General features: G+C 35.6%; 1 protein-coding gene and 1 long non-coding RNA gene across 6 annotated transcripts in view; one reads left to right on the top strand and one right to left on the bottom strand.

Moving 5' to 3' along the window:
- Positions 1-21,439, bottom strand: part of Ric1 (RIC1 homolog, RAB6A GEF complex partner 1) — a 90,913-nt gene that overhangs the window by 51,822 nt on the left and 17,652 nt on the right. For all 5 annotated transcript variants that reach the window (XM_048345807.1, XM_048345977.1, XM_048345855.1 and 2 more), the window contains exons 3-4: positions 15,680-15,759; positions 2,551-2,658 (exon numbers count right to left, since the gene is read on the bottom strand). In XM_048345807.1, coding sequence (XP_048201764.1) covers positions 2,551-2,658; positions 15,680-15,759 — 188 coding nt within the window. The remainder of the gene's footprint in view (positions 1-2,550; positions 2,659-15,679; positions 15,760-21,439) is intronic.
- LOC125351462 lies at positions 1,700-21,338 on the top strand. The gene is made up of 4 exons (XR_007210961.1): positions 1,700-2,007; positions 2,323-2,329; positions 14,148-14,154; positions 21,322-21,338. It is a non-coding gene; the product is annotated as an uncharacterized LOC125351462 (long non-coding RNA).

Raw genomic sequence — 21,439 nt, 5'->3', positions numbered from 1 at the left:
TATGGTCAGAAAGTAACACAATCCCTATACAGTATTATATGCTGCCATTTATACTTCAAAGTAGAATAATATTTATGATTAATCAAATATGCTTTTAGATATTATACCAATTATATAACTTGCAAATCATTTCAAAATACAATATATTTAATATTTAACCAATATTAAACTCTATATACTACAAGATGCTCTTCAATGCCCCAAACAAAGGAAGATATGGCATAATAAATTTTTACTTTCAAATACTGTCTATCTTCAATTAGTAACAAAAGTTATTAGATGCTTAACATTAAACTTTACATTTTTTCTTAATAAAAAACAAAATCTTTTTGGCAGTCAAAAGGATCACAGTTTGAAGTCAGCCCGAACAAAATTAATAAAACTCTATCTCAACAAACTAAAAGCAGAAGAGATGGGGGTATGTATGGCTCACATGTTAGAGCATTTACTCAGCCAACGTGAGACCCCTGAGTTAAATCTCCAATATTTTAAGTAAGTTTGTTAAGCCATTTTGTTCCAACAGTGTAACTATTACTTTTTTTCTTTTTCTTTTTTTGTGCCAGTCCTGGGGCTTGAACTCAGAGCCTACATGTTGCCCCTAAACGGTTTTTGCTCAAGGTTAGTAATGTTTCACTTGGAACCACTGCTCCACTTTCAGTTTTTTGGATAGTTAACTGGAGATTAAAGTTTCACGAACTTTCTCTAGCTTCAAACTGCAGTCCTAAGATTACAGACAGGTGTGAGCTACTGATGCTCATCTTCATTATATCTAACTTTAGGAAATTTCAAACGAATTTCCAGAAAGTATGTATTACAGGTACTCACAACATCACTTTGAAGTGAGATTATTTTATTAGAATTTTGAAAGAAATCATAAGATTTCTAACCACTTCAATTTGTAGAACCTTCCACTTAACACGTTAACCTGTACAGGTGGAAGAGATTCCTTCCCCCCCCACCCCCCCTTAGGTGGTGCTCAAGATTGAACCAAGAGTTTGGAGCATAAGCACGGCTCTATTTACTGAGCTACATCCACAGCCCTGGAAATCCTTTTTCTAAAAGCTTATTTTCTATCCTATGTCAATATACCATTACTTTTTTTTTTAACCACAAGATGGAGGCAGAGAGCTAAGTCTGTAAGTTTCACCTTGCTTGGTTCCTAGAAATATTCAAAATTACTATGGCATTAAATCATATTCTTGAAGAGATTTCCATACTGAAATAAGAAAAATCTCAAGTAATGAGATCCTTTAGATTAAAGTGATCAATGTCCTAAGTACAAATTTATGTAAAATCTATCACATTTAAAGAAAAAACAAAGTGGTTCTTTTCCATTTGGGGAATCAGGTATAAAAAGGACTAAGCAAGTCAGACACTAGCTTACCACCTACCTACAATTTCATGCAATGTTCCAGTGTCATTATATATAATATTATAACAAGATAAATGGTGAAAGAAGCACTTACTAGATCATGAGGACCTTTTTAAAAAATTACATTTAGATAATTCAGAATATTCGTCAGACAGCTCAGTGTTTTTAAAAGGTAGAGCCCCTTTCCAAAGCTTGTCTCTAAGAGACTCAGTTCTCTCTCGTTTATGCATTCTTCTAAAAAAAAAATCTGAAACATTCTAATACTAGTATCTCTCTCCCTCTTAAAAATAAACAGCATTATTATATACAACTTGGTTTTTCATCCAACAATATATTTGGAATCTTTCAGAAAAGAATATCCTCATTCTTTTTGGCTGTAAACTATTCTTACATTTACACAATTCTTACACTTACATAATTCTTAAATTTACACAATGAAAATAATATACTGCTACACTAAGTGAAACTAAATTATCAACCACAAAGCAATTAAGAAAATAAAGCTGAGTTATGAGATCACTTGCTTACTATCATTGGGTATAAAATAGATTTTTGGTACTTCGGTGTTTTGGGCTGCCTTGTCACAAAATATATATGCTTTGATCAGAAAGTTTAAACTTTCTTCCAAGTGTACTGTACTTTGGAAACAAAGATACTTTCTCTTTTTTTCAACTTCCATGATTTTTAGCTGTTTATGAAGAACTTTGTTACATCATTCAAACAACTCTAGGGGCTGGGAATGTGGCTTAGCAGTAAAGCACTTGCCTAGCATGCAAGAAGCCCTTGGTTCAATTCCTCAGCACCACATAAACAGAAAAGGCTGGTGCTGTGGCTCAAGAGGTAGAGTGCTAGCCTTAAGCAAAAGGAAGTGAGGGACAGTGCTCAGGCTCTGAATCTCAAGGCCCAGGATTGGCAACAAAACAAAACAAAAAACTCTAGACCTTAATTAGCATATTTGTTTCAAAATAAATTGGATTTGATATAGCCAACTTATTAGTTTTATGTAACAAATTATGCATGATAATGTTCCATCTATAAAACTTCAAATGTTAATCAAATCTTATTAGAACAAAAAGTTATTTTAAATTAAAAAAACATTTTTTGCTGTTGGTCATGTGATTAACCAATTACTTATCTGCTGTCATCACAAAATGTCAAGTTTAACTAAGGCACTGTACCTCATGATGGGTGCTTGTAAATCCAGTATTTTCCTCATCTCTAAATTTAATGCTGGAGCACACTGTTCTTCCTTAAAATGAGGCATCCCTTTCATTTGTGGACTTCCCCTAGAAAAACAGCATGTGGTTAAGAGAAAGATACTGAATTTGCCTCCTGAGACTAATATACACTCAATTAAATATAACTTACAAAATTAAATAAACAATCTTTATTCTCAAATGAAAAAGATTTAAATTATATTACAGCAGACACAAATTAATCTCCTGTATATGAATAAATCTGACCAATGTAACTCTGCTGAGAGGATGAGAGAGAATAAGTAGAGACTATAAAACAACACTTAAAATTAAAATTAACTCTGAAGAAAACAAACAGGTATTTTGTTTAAAATGACTGTGAGCCCTGAGCTGAGAAACCATGGCAAGAACATATCATTCTACATTGTTTGTGATCCAAATTGTTACATCTTAACTCCATGCCTCATTGTTGATTTCTCTTCTTTGGTATAAGAACTGAAGTCAGATTAAAGGATATAATTAAGATTTTTTTTAAAAAAATAAACTTACCTGTTAAAAATTTCAAGTCCATGGTTAAGTAAATGGCTGACTAGAGTGACAATATCAATACCAACATACCTGAACTGCCACATACATTTCTCAGAAGGCCTACAGGGCTGTTTTAGATTCTTTATCTCCACATGGCATAGGAGTATATTACTAGTCACTACAGTATATTCTTCCTCAATACCTGTGTTGGGATTTAATAGCTATCTGTCTCTTATTGCTAGCTAACAATCTTGGCAACAGTAAACCTGCCAACATCACTTTTCCTTTCCAGTCACTACAATTCTTCTGTTCAATTTTCCAATACTAAAATTATTTGCAAAGAGCTGAACAAGTCAAATAGCTTTTGAGGTTCATGGTTTGTGTGCAAATAATTTTAGTGCTCAAATTTAGTGCCTTGCTTTAATTCTATACTATTTTTCATGTAAGTTTGATGGTGTCTTAATTGCCATCCTGTCTTATTATTTCAATAACCAGTTATATTATACTCTTTGTATGTCAGAATGGTTAAATTAGTTGTGATGAAGACACATGGGTTTACTAATGTCTGATTAATGTGACAAAAAAAGATGACTGGGTTGGGAATATGGCCTACTGGTAGAGTGCTTGCCTCATATACATGAAGCCCTTGGTTCCATTCCTCAGCACCACATATATAGAAAAAGCCAGAAGTGGCACAGTGGCTCAAGAGGTAGAATGCTAGCCTTGAGCAAAAAGAAGCCAGGGAGAGTGCTCCCGCCCTGAGTTCAAGCCCCAGGACTGGCAAAAAAAAAAAAAAAGACTAATTTGTAGAACTCACATTTAAACTACTGATGACAAATTCTACAATGAGTTTCCTGAAAAGCTCACCAAGCATAATGGGGTTTAAAGTTAACTTGAATTTTTCAAAGCAATGAGTATGGAAATTAGAATTCAGTGATAGAAGGCTTATGAAAAAGAAAAAACACAGTAGTCTCTTTTAGTGAAAAATTAAGGCACTATTCACCAAATGCAGTAGATTCTGAAAAGACTAAGCTCAAAGAAAGCTTTCAGTTAGAAACAGAAGTGTGGCTCAAGTAGTAGACTGCTAGTTGAGCAGGCAAGCTGAGCAAGCATTGAGGCCCTAGGACTGGCAATAAACCAACAAATAAATGCTTTGACTTGAGAATGGAGCAAACTGGAGAAAAAAAACAGCAAATAAGTATTTGGTCATATAGATAAATTCATATTAACTGTATTTGGTACTATCTATTTTGTTAAAATATATATTACAGGTAAAACTGAAACCTGGTTTCAATGTCTCTTGCCTGTTATCAATCCTATCTACTTGGGAGACACAGATTGAGATGATGGGCAGTTTGAGGTGAAATGAGGGAACCAAAAAAGCATTGTGCATGCTTGCCATCCCAGGTACCCAGTAAATATAAACAGGAGGAACACGGTAAAGGCCAGCTTAAATGAGAGACCCTATCTCCAAAATAACTAAAGCAAAAAGGATTGGAAGCATTGCTCAAGTGATATAGTGTCTTTCAAGCATGCACAAGGCACTGAGTTTAGAGTCTAGTACTGCCAAAACAACAAAACTGAAAAATTTAGTGTTGGAATTATATAATATATAGAATTCACTTAAAAAAACTGCATATAGGGAGGAGCTGATATTGATAAACTCTGAATGCAGAAGAGGAGTACATAGTGTTCTTTCTGATATGTTTGAAAATGTTTGACAAACCAATTTATCTTTCCTGAGTATTTTATTTGCTACAGTATGTATAATGGTGTGTATATATGTGTGTGTTGCTGAAGATCTAACCAAGGGCCCAGTGCAGTCTAGGCAAGTGCTCTACCAGAGTTTCAATGTCTTTTAGCTTCCCACACATGGCTTTGAAGTTCCATGACACTGTTTAACAAGTTTTACTAAATTGTCAGTGATGGAATACAGGGCCTTACATGGTAGGCAAGTGCTTTACCACTGAACTATACCTCCAAATCTCAATGACATTATTATTCACATATTTTCTATTCTGCTTTATCTCAATCTATCTTATGTTCCCCTTTTTCAGTAGGTTCCCAAATTTCAAAATGATGTTCCTTCTACAGGTATTTGAATCTTTATCATTGTCTGCACTGAGCACTTGGATCTGTTCAGTTCAGTAGTGCCTTTACGTCTAGAAAATTTACATGGCTTATTTCCTTTATATAATAAAAGGTTCTTGATTTCCTGCCTTTTCTGGAACTCTTGCTAGGTTAAATACGGAACCTCACATTAACCTCTAATTAATTTCCTTTTCTATTTTTGTCTTTTGTTCTATATCCAGGGAGACTTCGAGTACTACAGTTTGTTTGTAGAATTTATTTCTATTGTACATTGCAGTTCCAAAACTTTCTCACTGACTACCTCCCCCCAAAGCATCCTATTTTGTTTCACTAGGCAAATGTCTGTCTATGTATTTGGTGGTTAATTATTATTTCCTTCAAATGTTTGTGTTCCTGAATTTTCTGTTCCCTTTAGGTTTTGTTTTGTGTCTCTCCTTTACACTGGAATCTCTCCTATTATAGTTGACAATATTGCTCTATGTGAACAGTTGGACTTGCCAAACTGATGGACTTCATTCGGTGTTGTAACTAGCATGCTTTTTTTTTTGTTGTTGTTGTTGTTGTTGTTTTGGCCAGTCCTGGGGCTTGGACTCAGGGCCTGAGCACTGTCCCTGGCTTATTCCCGCTCAAGGCTAGCACTCTGCCACTTGAGCCACATCGCCGCTTCTGGCCGTTTTCTGCATATGTGGTGCTGGGGAATCGAACCTAGGGCCTCGTGTATCCGAGGCAGGCACTCTTGCCACTAGGCTATATCCCCAGCCCTTAGCATGCTGTTTTGCTGAAGTCTTCAAGTACTAGTACCTGTTAAATAGCTTTCCTGGAGTGGTTCAATTTCCCCAGGAAGGTTCTTGAGTTTTTACCTAGGATATCTAAGAGTGAAAGACAAAAACCCGGAATCCTAAAGAGAAGGAAATCTAAACTATTGCTGGTATGACAAGTTTCACTTAGTTTCTATCTTCAGCATTTTACTTCTGTCCTATTTTGTGTCTAGAATCTCTCTGATTCAACCAGATATGTATTTCCTGCTGCTTGTAAAGTAGAAACAAAAGAATCCTTATTCTTTATGTAGATTTTTAAAGAAATCTCCTTCAGTCCCTGCCTCACTCATATTTTGTGGTACTAGCCTATCTTAGTTCCTGAGCCTTTAGGGTATGCTGGTAAAGAGCTATCTGCTAGGATTCTGACAGTTCTCAGTCATGTTTGAAAGCCTTCCTAAATCATAATTTTTCCATCTTTTAGCTCATAGGTTAGAGATACCTCTGTGTTTCACTAAAGATGGGGATATTTTCAATATTTTGTTCTGTTAATTTTCAATAGAAAGAAAACATTCATCTTTCTTAAAATGGAAACATTGTGCATTTTATATAAATACTTTCATTTATTAGGACTGAAGTATTAAAAATTATAACAAATTTAAATCCTGATTTCTGTGACTTATTTAAAATTAGAGACAAAAATAAAATAAGCAAGGATGGTAATATAAATAGTAGTCAGTAATTAAGATTTTACAGTTAGTTATTTTTATAAATAATTTGAATTTCCAAGTATTATATAAATTAATATGCTGCCTAAGTTCTCAGAACAGTCAAGACTGAGACTGCTTATGTTTAATACATAACTAAACCCTCCCTCCCTCCCTCCCTCCCTCCCTCCCTTCCTTCCTGTGTGTGCACATACACACAAGAACCATGCGCCCTGGTCCTGGGGCTTGAATTCAGATCTTGGATGTTGTCCTTGAGCTTTTGTGCTCAAGGATAGTGATCTACCACCTGAGCCACAGCACCACTTTGATTTATTGGTGGATAACTGGAGATAAAAATCCCACAGACTTCCCTGCTCAGGCTGGCTTCAAACTGCAATTCTCAGATCTCAGCTAGAGTAGCTAGAATTACAGGTGTGAGTACAGGCACCCAATCTATAAGACTTAATTTTTGAGAACTGCTTTGGACTGGAACACTTACTTGTTCAACTTCTTAAGGTTTTATTATTCAAATTAGTATTCATTGTAAACAATTTACATAGACAACTAGAATTCACTTTCTGATACATCAATTGTCTTAACTATCCAATAGAGGCAGATTATGTTAACAATTTAAAAGGCAACCTGGATAACAATACCAATTATAATTTATTAAGAATTTTCACATAATTTTATTTTCTCACTTTATAAATATACAGTAACTTAAAAACACATAAAGTAATTTTCAAAGGGTTTTTCTAAAGACTTTGCTAATAAAAACAGAACTCAAACTGAAAACCAGTTAATCCTAACTGCCATATACCAAATACCATCCAGATCCCACTCCACATTTCTAAACTACTATATATTTGAAGTAGTATAATCAAGTAGGAAAAAGTAAGCAAGCTTGAGAATTTTGTTTCACAATATATTTTACATAAAGTTTTCCAGCTTTCTATTTTAACAAAGGAAAGGTATTCATGCCAATGAAGGGTACTGAAGATGAAGTGTTTCTGTGGGGTAAGTCAATTAGTACACTAATTTGCCACAGCCTTGGGGATAGAGTAATTTCCCATGGGATTTATTTTATAGTAATAATAATAACAATAATAATAATACACTACTCAAGACACGGTAATCTCAAATATACCATGAAAGTTACAGAGGTGTTTTAAAGAAAAAAATAAGATATCTGTGTTTAATGCATGTCAGTTATGCTTTGGAGGCCTATACCAAGTGATATAGATAACAATTACTCCACAATTAAATTCAATAGGCATTATTAGAATAAATTCTTTTGTGAAAAGAGACCTCAAATATTCTACATTGACTATTAAAATAATAACACAGGAGATTACCTAATGGATTTGAGGTAAAGGGAGAACACCTTTAAGTACAGTAACTAAGTCTGGTGCTGGTGGCTCACACCTACAATTTTAGTTATTCAGTAAGATGAGATCTAAGGATCATGGTTCAAAGCCAGCCTGGGCAGGAAAGTCCAGGAGACTTATCTCCAATTAACCACCAAAAAGCTAGAAATGGAGCTGTGGCTCAAGAGGCAGAGCATCAAACATTTATTAGGTAAAAATAACATCATTAAATTTCTTAGTTTGAAAAAAATCTGGGTGGGTAGAGGAATGAAGAGAGGAAGTAGGGAGGGAAGAATGCAGACATAATCAGTTCATATCCTATGAAACTAAGAAAACTAAGGGAAGGGATGGGTTGGGAGAGATGGGGAGAATGATGAAAGTAGTGACCTCAATCAAGCTTCATTGTACTGATATACTGATTTGAACAGTAACACCTTTGTAGAATTACTTAAATAAAAATATTTTTAAAAGAAAAATCTGGTCTGTACAAAGAATAAATAAAGACAAATCAACTACAGAAGTGCAATCAGTGAAGCGGAAAACTTCCTATCATTTAGCAGTATAGTCATTGTAACATTTACATAACATGCATTACTCATATACTTGTGATGATGCTGGCATTTTAAATAAACAGGGTTGTCAGTTATATAAAAGTACACACAGGCTGGGGATATAGCCTAGTGGCAAGAGTGCCTGCCTCGGATACACGAGGCCCTAGGTTCAATTCCCCAGCACCACATATGCAGAAAACGGCCAGAAGCGGCGCTGTGGCTCAAGTGGCAGAGTGCTAGCCTTGAGCGGGAAGAAGCCAGGGACAGTGCTCAGGCCCGGAGCCCAAGGCCCAGGACTGGCCAAAAAAAAAAAAAAAAAAGTACACACAGTTTGGTACTGGTTATTTAAAAATATAAAAACTGTGTATATAAATAATGCATGACTGTAAATGCATGTTATGGAAAATGTTAAATCCATAGTTTACTTTAGATCTCTCTGTCACTGAAATTAGGTGCTTCTGACTCATAATGGAGGATTCTCCTACAAGAAAATAGCATATATTTTTTACAATAAATGACTGAAATTAGATAATGCTAACCTCAATAGGGGCTCCTCTAAACTAGAAGGAAATAAGTCAAGGGAAAGAGAGGTAATGAAGGAGATTTGAGTTTTCATACCTGCTGTTTTGGAATTTCATTTGTTTTTCTTTCAGTGAATAACTGATAAAGAAGACAGTATCTGTTCCTTTAATGATGATAATAAATTATACCAGATTTTAACCCAGTAACTTTTATTTTCTTCTAATTTTGTAGTGCTAGCAATCAAACCTAGGACCTCATGCTAGGCAAATACTCTACCAGTAAACCACAACTCAAATAACCTTTCTTTTTTTTTTTTTTAAGAACCTTATGTACCCTAACGTATGAAACTGTAACCTCTCTGTACCTCACTTTGACAATAAATAAAAAATAATAACTAAAAATTTTTTTTAAAAAACACCTTAGCCTCAATAAGGCCAATCTCTTTAATAGAAGAGGTTGAGCTGGACATGGCAGAACATGCCTGTAGTTAGAACCAGTTATTTGGGAGGCTGAGAAAGGAAGACTGCTTTAGTAACTCTAATGTCAGTCTGGGTAAGAGATTTTTGTCTTTAAAAAAGGAAAGTTAATATGGAAAAATTCAATATAATTAGTAATTTTGAGATGTACTAAACCAGGTACATGAACACACCTTAAAGCCAAACATAAATTTCTGATTTATTTTTGGCAGGGTTTGCTAATTAATCTTAACATTCTAAAACATAAAATAACAAGACAATCTTCAGCTCGTCTGCACATTGTCTATGAAACTACAGAAGATAAAGAAATGGAAAACTCATTTATAAAAAAAAATCCCTTTGAAGTAGAAAGGGTCATTAAATAGGACTGTTACAACTGTGGAAAACTGACTATATATTTATAAGAAGGAAACAACAGTAGGTGGAAACAACGGAGGTATCTGACCTGCATTCTCAGGTAGAGTATAATGGAAAATGATAAGTAGAAGGAGGTTAAGATGTTGTCATATAATACAGGAAGGTTGAGATACTATAGAAATAAACTTCGATGAACTCATAAGATTTAGAGAAGAGAAACAAGAGACAAGAGTATTTCTATAATTGAGAAGGGGACAACTACTGTCTTTAATTACACTTCTTCTGTTCTTTAGGATTCTTAAAACCAACCATATCATTTCTCCTTTTTCCTATTCCCTACTCTCAAAATAAATTGTAAAGTACTACATGGCTGGTTGGGCACAAATAGTGTTCAAGCAGTATAGTATTAGTGATTAAGAGCCCAAAATTTGGAGTATGGTACTTGGGCCTCAATCCTAATGCCTGTGCCACTCATTAGTATGTGACTCTAGGTGAGTTATGGGCCTCTCTGTGCATAATCAGTCTGCATAACCATACCTGATTACTTCACTGGGTTGCGTTTGGAATTAGTAAGCATCCTAAGAGTACCCTAGAACAGTATTTTAAACTATGTAAGAATTTACACAGCAAAGATGATAAAGATACTTCTGTCAAAGGCAAATTTTTATTCTCTTTGCTTTCCTTCTTACTACTATGATCACTATTTTATACTTACTTTGGGGGGGGGGGAGGAGAAGGGGGAATTTGTATTTTTTTTTTCAGTCTGTCATGGGGTTTGAATTCAGGGCCTGGAGGCTATCCCCAAGCCTTTTTGCTCAAGGCCAGTGTTCTATCACTTTCAGCCACAGTGACACTTCCACTTTTCTGATGGTTAATTGGAGGTTAAGAGTGTAAGGGACATTCCTGCCCAATCTGGCTTCGATCCTCATCTTCAGATCTCAGGCTCCTGAGTAGCTAAGATTACAGGTATGAGCCACGAGGGTGGGTCTTAAACTCAAGGCTTTGTATTTTCTAGGTAGGCACTCTACCATTAAGCCACACCTAGTCCTATTTTTTTCAGGTCTTACAAACATGAACTCCTGGGCTGGGAATGTGGCTTAGTAGTAGAGTGCTTGCCTAGCATCATGACGGCTTGGGTTCAATTCCTCAGTACCACATACACAGAAAAGGTCAGAAGTGGCACAGTGGCTCAAGTGGTAGAGTGCTAGTAGCTTTGAGCAAAAGAAGCTCAGGAACAGCGCCCAGATCCTGAGCTCCAGCCCCAGGACTGTCAAAAAACAAACAAGCTAACAAAAATACCAACTACTAACAACTGAAGAAGAAATGTTTTTATTTCCATTTTATAAACGGGTTCTGCGGGGGTGGAGGGAGAACTACAAGAAACTTGCTAGAGTAAAGAACTCAACTAGAAAGCAGTTTAGGGGCTAGGAATATGGCTTAGTGGGCATGCAGCCCTGGGTTCTATTCCTCAGTACCACATAAACAGAAAAATCCAAAGTGGTGCTGTGTCTCAAGTGGTAGAGTGCTAGCCTTGAGCAAAAGAAGCTCAGGGACAGTGCCCAGGTCTTGAGTTCAAGCCACAGGGCTGGCAAAAAAAAAAAAAAAAGGTACTTTAGTACATAAATACAAAGCCAGTTAACTTTAATTTGAAGAAATGTTTTTCATAAAGATGATTTTATTGAATCGAAACATCAGTTACTAGAAGTTACAGTGTGGCAAAAAAAGTACTTAAATAAAAGATAGGTAAGTATGTTTTTAATTACTAATCATTTAAAATCTAAAAAATAAAATAAAAATTTTGTATCAAAAGAAAATACATTAGCGGTAACTGTTTTATCACTTTTATTTATAAACCAGATTATATTATTTTACCCTATGAAGTGATTACAACTTTTATATTGTTCTATGAGAAAAGTATTTTTGTCAGTAATAAACTAACTGAAAGAAGTCATTCATTGCCAGGTCTGACACCACAGCCTTCAACTACTATTCATGCTTCTTTCAAGCAGTACCTATCTTATTAAACCCAGGTATTGAAACTTCAAATGTTCACATAAAGGAATATCAAAATTTAAAACAGCATTTTCACCATCTCCAAGAGTCATTATTTCTCTATCCTGCATACAGTAGAACAGATTTAAATTTAATTAATTCTGATACTGCTTTTTATTTGTAGGAGCATGTCTGAATCAATCAGTAAAAAGCAGTTTAGAAGGGCTGAAATGTAGCTCAGTCGCAAAGCACTTGCCTAGCAAGTGCAACATCCTGGGTTCAAGCCCCAGTATTAAAGGAGAAAAACAAATATATATATATATGTACATATATATATATATATATATAGTTTTAAAAACACACAAAATTTTGCTGGGCTCATGCCTGTAATCCTAGCTAATCATGAGGCTGAGATCTGAGAATCATGGTTCAAAGCCAGCCCTTGTAGGAAGTCCAATTAATCTCCAATTATCTCCACTTAATCACAGAAAAAGCCAGAAGTGGTACTGTGGCTCAAGTGGTAAAGTGCTAGCAAAAGCAGCTTAGGGACAGAACAAGCCCAAAGGACAGGCAAAAAAAAAAAAAAAAGACCTAAGTGACAGTGGTTCATGTCTGTAATACTAGCTACGCAGAAGGCTGAAATCTGAAGATCACAGTTAGAAGCTAGCCTGAGTATCAAAATCCTTAAGGTTCTTTTCTCCAATTAATCACAAAAAGGAAGAAAGTGAGGTTGTAGTTCAAGTGGTAGAGAGCTAGCTTTGATCAAAAAAGCTAAGGGCTGGTACCCAGTCCCTGAGTTCAAGCCCTGGTATTGGCACAAACAAAACAAAACAAAACAAAAAATGAGACACAATGATTCAAAATATGCATTAAATTTTACTTCTAATTAAGTCGACATTAATTACAATGGTTCTTCAAAATCTCAGAAACATTTTACTTACAATGAAAAAAATGCTAAGCTTCATATTTTAAAAAGAACTTAAATATATCATAATGTCCATATCATTTTAAGCAGTGTATTTATATGTCAAAAGGGTTTCACATTAGAAATTTTATTTTATTTTATTATTTTTTTTGCCAGTCCTGGGCCTTGGACTCAGGACCTGAGCACTGTCTCTGGCTTCTTCCCGCTCAAGGCTAGCACTCTGCCACCTGAGCCACAGCGCCCCTTCTGGCCGTTTTCCATATACGTGGTGCTGGGGAATCGAACTGAGAGCTTCATGTGTAGGAGGCAAGCACTCTTGCCACTAGGCCATATTCCCAGCCCCCACATTAGAAATTTTATAAAGATGAGTCACCAAATTAATCAATTATCAAGAAATCCTCTATGCTTTGCAAAGATTTACAAAATTCAACTAATACCAGTTAATTCATTTTGCTTAAAGAATCTGGCAAATCTAGATAGCTTATTAGAGTCCATGAACTTTATTCTACAAGATTTAGGTTAGTCTTTCCCAAAATGTATTCTAAAGAATATGAAATGTTATTTAAAACAAAAACTGTGATTTTTCTTGGAAAACTGGGTTTTGTTTTTGTTTTGAATTTTTCAAATCCACTCATTTTACTTAACCACATTAAATACAAAGAATTTTTAGGTTTAAAGAATTTAGGGTTTAAAGAAACAGAAAAATCATATATAAGCAATATATCACATATAGGCAATTACTATAAAATTCTGTGTTTAAAATTTAGAGTTTTTTTCAGGTGATTTTGCTTTAAATAAGTGTGGTCATATTACAAATTTTATGTGATTTGTTTCTTCATTTGACATTATATATGATCAGATTTTCAAATTTACAAATTTTTCTGAGACATGGTTAATGAATATATCACACTTGAGATAGCTATTACAGTGAACTTGCTAACCAATTTCTTATGGCACTTTTGTACATAGCTATCATCAAAAGAGTAAAACAGAAGATTTGTTAAACTTCCACGAAGACTGAGTACTAACTTAAAAATATGCAAATATTTATATTAAAATATGTAAAACTTAAAAATAAAAGTTGAATTTGGTATCTTATTACACTTGGATAATAGTGGCCCTGAACAGTTTCGTTTGTATTTGTAGTCATTCTGTTTTCTCTTAGAATATTTTTACTGATTTTTAACAACTTACATAATTTCTTTATGTAAAAACGAGGGCTGGGGATATGGCCTAGTGGCAAGAGAGCTTGCCTAGTATACATGAGGCCCTGGGTTCGATTCCCCAGCACCACATATACAGAAAAAGGCCAGAAGTGGCGCTGTGGCTCAAGTGGCAGAGTGCTAGCCTTGAGCAAAAAGAAGCCAGGGACAGTGCTCAGGCCCTGAGTCCAAGGCCCAGGACTGGCAACAGCAACAACAAAAAAAAACAAAACAAAAAAAAGCCTTGGTTCTATTTAATAGAAGCATTTTTCCTAAATTTGTTACTTCTTTTTCTGCTACCTTCCAGTAACTTTTCAAGTAATTCAACTCACTTAACAATATTCACTCTTCTATTATTTGGGGGGGGGAGGGGTGTGTGTGTGTGTGTGTGTGTGTGTGTGTGTGTGTGTGTGTGTGTGTCTCTCTCTCTCTCTCTCTCTCTCTCTCTCTCTCTCCATCTTGGGGCTTGAAATCAGGGCCTGGTCACTGTTCCTGAGTTTTCGTTGTAAAGGTTAGTTAGTGCTCTACCACTTGAGCCACAGCCTTACTTTTTGGCTTTTGGTCATTAATGGCGATAAGAGTCACATAATTTTCTGCCCTGGCTGGCTTCGAATTTTGATGCTTAGATCTCAGCCTCCTGAATAGCTAGGATAACAAGCATGAGCCACTGGTACCTGGCTTCTTCACATTGATTTTTATACTACTATTAAACTTTGTATGTTGTCTATCATTTAGAAATATCATAAATGCTTTTATTTTTTAATCTAACATTATAGCTTGGCTAAAAACGCTGTGCTTTAAAGCTATGTTGTCTTTTATCTTAAAAGTAAAGTACACTAGGTGAGAAAAAATGTGACATATAAATACATAAAAAACAGAAGTACTCTAAGGTTTGGGGTTTTTAGTTGTTGTTTTGTTTGCCAGTCCTAGGGCTTGGACTCAGGGCCTGAGCACGATTCCTGGCTTCTTTTTGCTCAAGACTAGCACCCTACACCTCTTGAGCCACAACACCACTTCAGGCTTTTTCTGTTTACGTGGTGCTGAGGAATCAAACCCATACAGCTAAGCCACATTCCCAGCCCAGTACTCCAAGTCTTAATTAAGAGATAACAACTGTCTGTTTCTCTATGCATTTATAAAAACCGGTTTAACATTAACTATAAAAATGTGATACAGCCTGAATCTTCAGACCACCAAGCAAGATTTGTATGAATATATTATTTTAAATTAAAATTTTATTCTTATAATAAATCTCAATGGAAAAGGAAAAAAATTAAAATAAAAAAATAAAAATGGTTTAAGTGTCTGAACCTTATTTACTTTTTCTTATCTCTTAGCATTCCCTAATAAAGCTGGAGAATGCTAGACACGGAGTGTATTACTATTAATAGTAACTACTATTAATAATAATTCTGAATGCCTAAGAAAAGATATAATGCATTCTTCAATATGTAATTAGAGAATTATTCAAGAATTTATTCAAGAAATGACAGTTCAAAGACTTAGTAATTTCTACAATGCTATTTTTGGAAATGCTGGCTTACCTTTAAAGAAAGTCCGACAACTAAAATTGCATTCTTTTTCTTAATACAAAGTATGCAATTCACATTTTGAAAGAATGAGAATCAACCAACTTACTTGGGGTATACTGGCTCGTAAAGGTACTTGTCCCCTCTTGAAGATGAAATATGAAAAAACAAGATGTATCCATTTGCTGTCTGTAAGAGAAATTTTATCACACTCATTTTAACTTTATTTATCACAGTTTTAATTTTATATATTCTTACCATAAAATAAATTTCATTTGAGAACTTTCCGAGAAGTGGAGCCATGGCTCAAAGTGGTAGAGAACTAGCCTTGAGCAAAAGAGCTCAGGGATAGAACCCAGGCCCTGAGTTCAAGCCCAATGACCCACAGGAAAACAAAACAAAACAGAGTTAAAAGCAGGGCACTGGTGGCTGACACTTGTAATCCTAGCTACTCAGGAGGCAGGGATCTCTGGATTACGGTTCAAAGCCAGTCCAGGCAGGAAAGAAAACTGGAAGTGGTGCTGTGGCTCAAAGCGATAGAATGCAAAAGCCTTAAGCAAGAAGAGCTCAGAGATAGCACCTAGGCACTGAGTTCAAGCCCCATGACTGAAGAAATTTAAAACAAAAAAATAGACCTTCCCTCTAAAGAATTACAACATAATTATATACTTGTACTTAAGAGTACTTTTGTTTTAATACAACCCATCTTGAATAGAAAGGATTTTATAGATTTGACAACATTTCATGGACACATTATTGAAACAATTAGTTTGTAGAACATTATTACATGGATGGTCTCAAATTATGCTATTTAGTAGAACATTAAGTGACTAGCAAAATACACAAAACATTTTAAGCTGCAATATGATGAATTTTTATTCCAGCTTGTAAAGCACAATGCTAACATAGTAACAAAACATAAAATGCTTCATTCTACTCAAATAAACCTATATATGCCTTATAGAGAGCAAATTTATATAGTTCAAATTAATGTTTTTGCCTGACTCATAAAATACGTCTGTGATACAGAAAAAGAACCTCTGATATATGAACATCTCAATAATAAATTTAAACAATTTCCTAAGTCAATGAAATATTTTAAAATAAAAATTGTATTTAAAACAAAGTGTTGCACAAAAACAAAGTACTACATACTCCCAGCATGTAGCTGTGACTTGTAAAATGTGACTTGATAACCATTTTAAGTTTATATAAGTACATAACACTATATACATAACTGTTTCTAGTAAAACATTTTCAATAGTAATAGAGTAAACTAGCAAATATTTTCCCAATACTACCTTTCATTAATACTGAATTCCTATCATTTTAGAGACAGATAGGCAGTAGATCCAAAGTAGAAACAAACAAAATAAAAAAATCATTAAGGTTTCAATTTCTTTCCAATATGTTTCCTGTTTTCCACTCAAAGGAATGACAGAGGAAATGTTTCAGCAAAGTCAGGTTTGTGTCATCTTTTAAGTGTAAGCTTTACTACTTTATAATGTATTTTCAAAAAGTATAGTTCAATACATTAGGATGTAAAGGAAAAAGGGTGAGGATTGCTCAGCAAAGATTATCTAATTCTAAGTGGCAATTTTATGTTCTCATTAAAAAACAGAACATGGAGCAAAACAAACCTTATTTCAAATCAAACTAAAGAAAAAGTCAACAACATATCATTATCGTTACATAGAATTGTGACTTCAAAACTTTATGGTCTAGAAAAGTAACATAGCATTGGGTAACATTAACATACAAATGTTGTCTGGATCATTAGTCATTCAAAGGCCAAAAAGTTCAACATTTCACATTATCAAATGCCAGTGATATATTAAAAAATGTGATAAAGTAGATAGAAGACTACAGTGTCAAAGAGAATATAGCATCATTTTTTACTAGCATGTAGCAATTTTATATACACAGTGTACTAGACGAAATTATATCTTTATTTACTATTTCAGTATTTTGTTTTTATTGGTCATGGGGCTTGAACACAGGTCCTGGATGCTATCTTTGATCTCTTTCACTTAAGGCTAGTGCTCTACAACTTTGAGCCAAAGCAAGCACCACTTCTGGTTTTCTGGTGGTTAATTGGAGATAAGAGCCTCACAGACCTTCCTTCCTGGGCCAGTTTCAAACTGCAATCCTCAGACTTCAGACACCTGCGTAGCTATGATTATAGGTACTATATTACACTACATACCCATCCCTTGCCTATTTTATTTACCTTTCTGAAGACAGATTACACATCTGGCTCCAATGACCGGAATGATGTATCACAAATATTTTCATATTAATTTCACATAAAGATTTGATTAAATATTTATCGTCCATCCCAACATATATATTGTTACCATAAGAATGAAATGAGACTGGTATTTGTAGATTCTTTACACTAACCTATAAATGGAATCTGTGTTTTTATTTCAATTACATACATTCAAAATAAGAAATTCACAAAATTAATCCCAAATCATATTACCCTAAAATAATAATTTTACATTTGTATATACATATACATTAAGATACTTAATTACAAAATGATTTTTTTTTATTTATTTTTTTTTTTGGCCAGTCCTGGGCCTTGGACTCAGGGCCTGAGCACTGTCCCTGGCTTCTTCCCGCTCAAGGCTAGCACTCTGCCACTTGAGCCACAGCGCCGCTTCTGGCCGTTTTCTGTATATGTGGTGCTGGGGAATCGAACCTAGGGCCTCATGTATATGAGGCAGGCACTCTTGCCACTAGGCTATATCCCCAGCCCCAAAATGATTTTATTTTATTTGTTTTATTTTTGTTGCCAGTCCTGGGGCATGGACTCAGGGCCTGAGCATAGTCCCTGGCTTCTTTTTGCTCAAGGCTAGCACTGTACCACTTGACCTACAGCACTACTTGTGGCTTTTTCTATATATGTGGTGGTGAGGAATTGAACCCAGGGCTCCATGTATACAAGGCGAGCACTTTATCACTAGGCCATATTCCCAGCCCCTACAAAATGATTTTAAAAGCTACAAATTGCTGAGTATTGGTGTCTCATGCCTATAATCCTAGGTATACAGGAGGCTGAGATCTAAGGATGTGGTTCAAAGCCAGCTTGGGGAAAAAATGTCTGTATGAGACTCTTATCTCCAATTAACCAGCAAAAAGCTAGAAGTGGAGATGTTGCTCAAGTGACAGAACACCAGCTTTGAGCAGAATAAAAGCCAAGCAAAAGTGTGAAGCCCTGAGTTCAAGCCCCAGTACCATTACTAAGTAAACAAAATCATAGGCACTCTCAAATATAGGCGATGACTATCTTTGACATGAATACTCACCAAAATTATTAATACCACCATATTGTTTTATACCACAGTACTAGTTTAACAAAATAGGTTTCTGGGCTGAGAATGTGTCTTAGTGGTAAAGTGCTTGCCTAGCATGCATGAAGCCCTGGGTTCGATTCCTCAGCACCACATAAGCAGAAAAAGCTGGAAGTGGTGCTGTGGCTCAAGAGGTAGAGTGCTAGCCTTGAACAAAAAGAAGCCAGGGACAGTGCTCAGGCCCCTCTAAGTCCCAAAGCCCCCAGGGCTGGTCAAAAAAAAAACCAAAACAAGAACAGATTTCTGCTTCAAATCAAATTGGATTAAAATTAATTCTCTTCTACCACGAACAACAGGAAAATAGGAAAAAATGAACACTAACAACATACATGAAAACAAGATTTTCAAAATGCCCTTAAAAATGTACATCAAGCTATAAATATAGGTCATTCTTGAAATTAAATTAAGCCCTATCCTTCTCACTCAGCTTACTGCCTTATGAGCATTTCTAGCACTAAAAAGGGGAACTGAGATATGCCTAATAGACTCACTGAGTTAGGAGAATGAAGCTGAGTCCTGAAAGAATAGCTGCTAAAATTCATGTCTCAGAATGTCAAAGAGGAAAGAACTACAGAATATTTAAGACTACCCATTAGTAGAAACCCATAAGAAGAAACTACTCAAGGTAGGAGAAAAACAAAGGACCCATAAAGAGAAGAATGCACGGTACATGGGAGCAATGCCTGGTGCATGTTCATGGGAACAAAGTTGTCCTGCAGGGCACAGGGTAGAATACTCAAAGGTCAGGTCTTTCTGTGGTAATCCTAGAAAGGTAACACCTGAGTAGTAGTGGGGAATCATTAGGTCAAGATTGAACACTACTTTGAATCCACAAAACAGAGCATACTAAGATATGAAAGAGATCAAACTATTTTCAAGTAACTTTACTGCATCCCAAAAGTATATACTACTACAAGAATACCCAGGACATAACTAAGTAACACTACTGTGTGTGGCATCCAATCAAAAGTTTGCCATACATATAGAGAGAAACAGGAGACATAATGAAGAAACTTAGCCAATCAAAAGAATCCAGAATACAATGAGAGCTTGAAATAAACATAAAAGGGCATCAAAACAGGGCATCAAACCAAAAACCAGGAGCTAGTGGCTCACAACTGTAATCCTAGCTACACAGGAGGCTGAGATCTGAGGATCTAGGTTCAAAGCCAGCCTGGGCAAGTAAAGTCTGTGAGATTCCAATAACCTACAAAAAAGGAAAAAAAAAAGCCACAGGTAGAGCTGTGGTTCAAGTGATAGAGTGGTAGAGTGCTAGCCTTGAGCAAAAAGAAGTTCAGGGATAGCACTCAGGTGGCGTTCAAGCGCCAGAACTAGCAAAAACAAAAACAGAAAATATCTCAAACCAAAACGTTACTACATTCCTTACTGGTAAAAGGTTAAAAAAGTAGAGAAGCTTCAAGCAGAATTCTATAGAGATAAAGTCTAAAATACAAAAGATGAATAATATACTGCATAGGATCAATGACAAGTTAGATAATGCCAAAAAATACGATCATAAAACTAAAAAAAATCACAACAAAACAAAGAAAAAAAGTTAAAAAATATAAGAGAAAATCAATTAATTGTGAGACTTCATGAGGCTTAAGAGACCCCAAGTTACATTGTTAATTAAAAATTGTGTATGTATCGACCAATAAAGGATGATTCTGGAAGACTTTCAAATGTTTTTTGGCCAGTCCTGGGGCTTGAACTCAAGCCTAAGCACTGTCCCTGGTTTCCTTTTGCTCAAGGCTAGCACTCTGCCAACTTGAGCCACAGCGCCACTTCTGGCCATATATATATATAGAGAGAGAGAGAGGTTCTGAGGAATCAAACCTGGGGCTCCAAGTATATGAGGCAAGCACTCTTGCCACTAGGCCATATTCCCAGCCTTCAAATGTTTTTAAACTAAAGTAGCATCCTTTGTTTCTGGTTTGGTTTTGGTTGACAAAGGGTCTCATTATGTGGCTGCAGTTGGTCTATACAATCCTCTTGCTTCCACCTCCCAAGTGCTGGTCTAAGAGACAAGTTAAAAGATGCTTTCTCTGGGTCTGAAGGCTGGATACTCTGCTCCTGTCACTTGTTATCCATACCTCTTAATCTCACCCATTCTCTCCTGCAGTCACTTTATAATCACTTTGGGCTCCAGGAAAGACAGGATTCACTGATTTGTTAAAAATAAATAAATAAATAAAATAAAAACAGCTGAGAGACAATGCCATCTTCTTACCACCTTAAAAAAGAATAGCTAGGGGCTGGGAATGTGGCTTAGAGGAGGAAGGAGGAAGGAGGGGGAGGGGGAGGAGGAGGAGGAGGGGGAGGGGGAGGGGGAGGGGGAGGGGGAGGGGGAGGGGGAGGGGGAGGGGGCTAAAAACTACAGGCCACTTACCAGACCTTTGGAGACAAAGACTGAGCTAATGGTCAGCTACACCGTATCTATAATTTGGAACTCTTTTAACTATACATAATTTCTTCATTCTGCTCCCAATTCTTCCTATTTAACCTGGGGG

The sequence above is a fragment of the Perognathus longimembris genome, chromosome 1 (assembly GCF_023159225.1).
Source record: "Perognathus longimembris pacificus isolate PPM17 chromosome 1, ASM2315922v1, whole genome shotgun sequence".
NCBI classification, from domain to species: Eukaryota; Metazoa; Chordata; class Mammalia; order Rodentia; family Heteromyidae; genus Perognathus; species Perognathus longimembris.
This window is presented reverse-complemented; position numbering and strand designations above follow the sequence as displayed.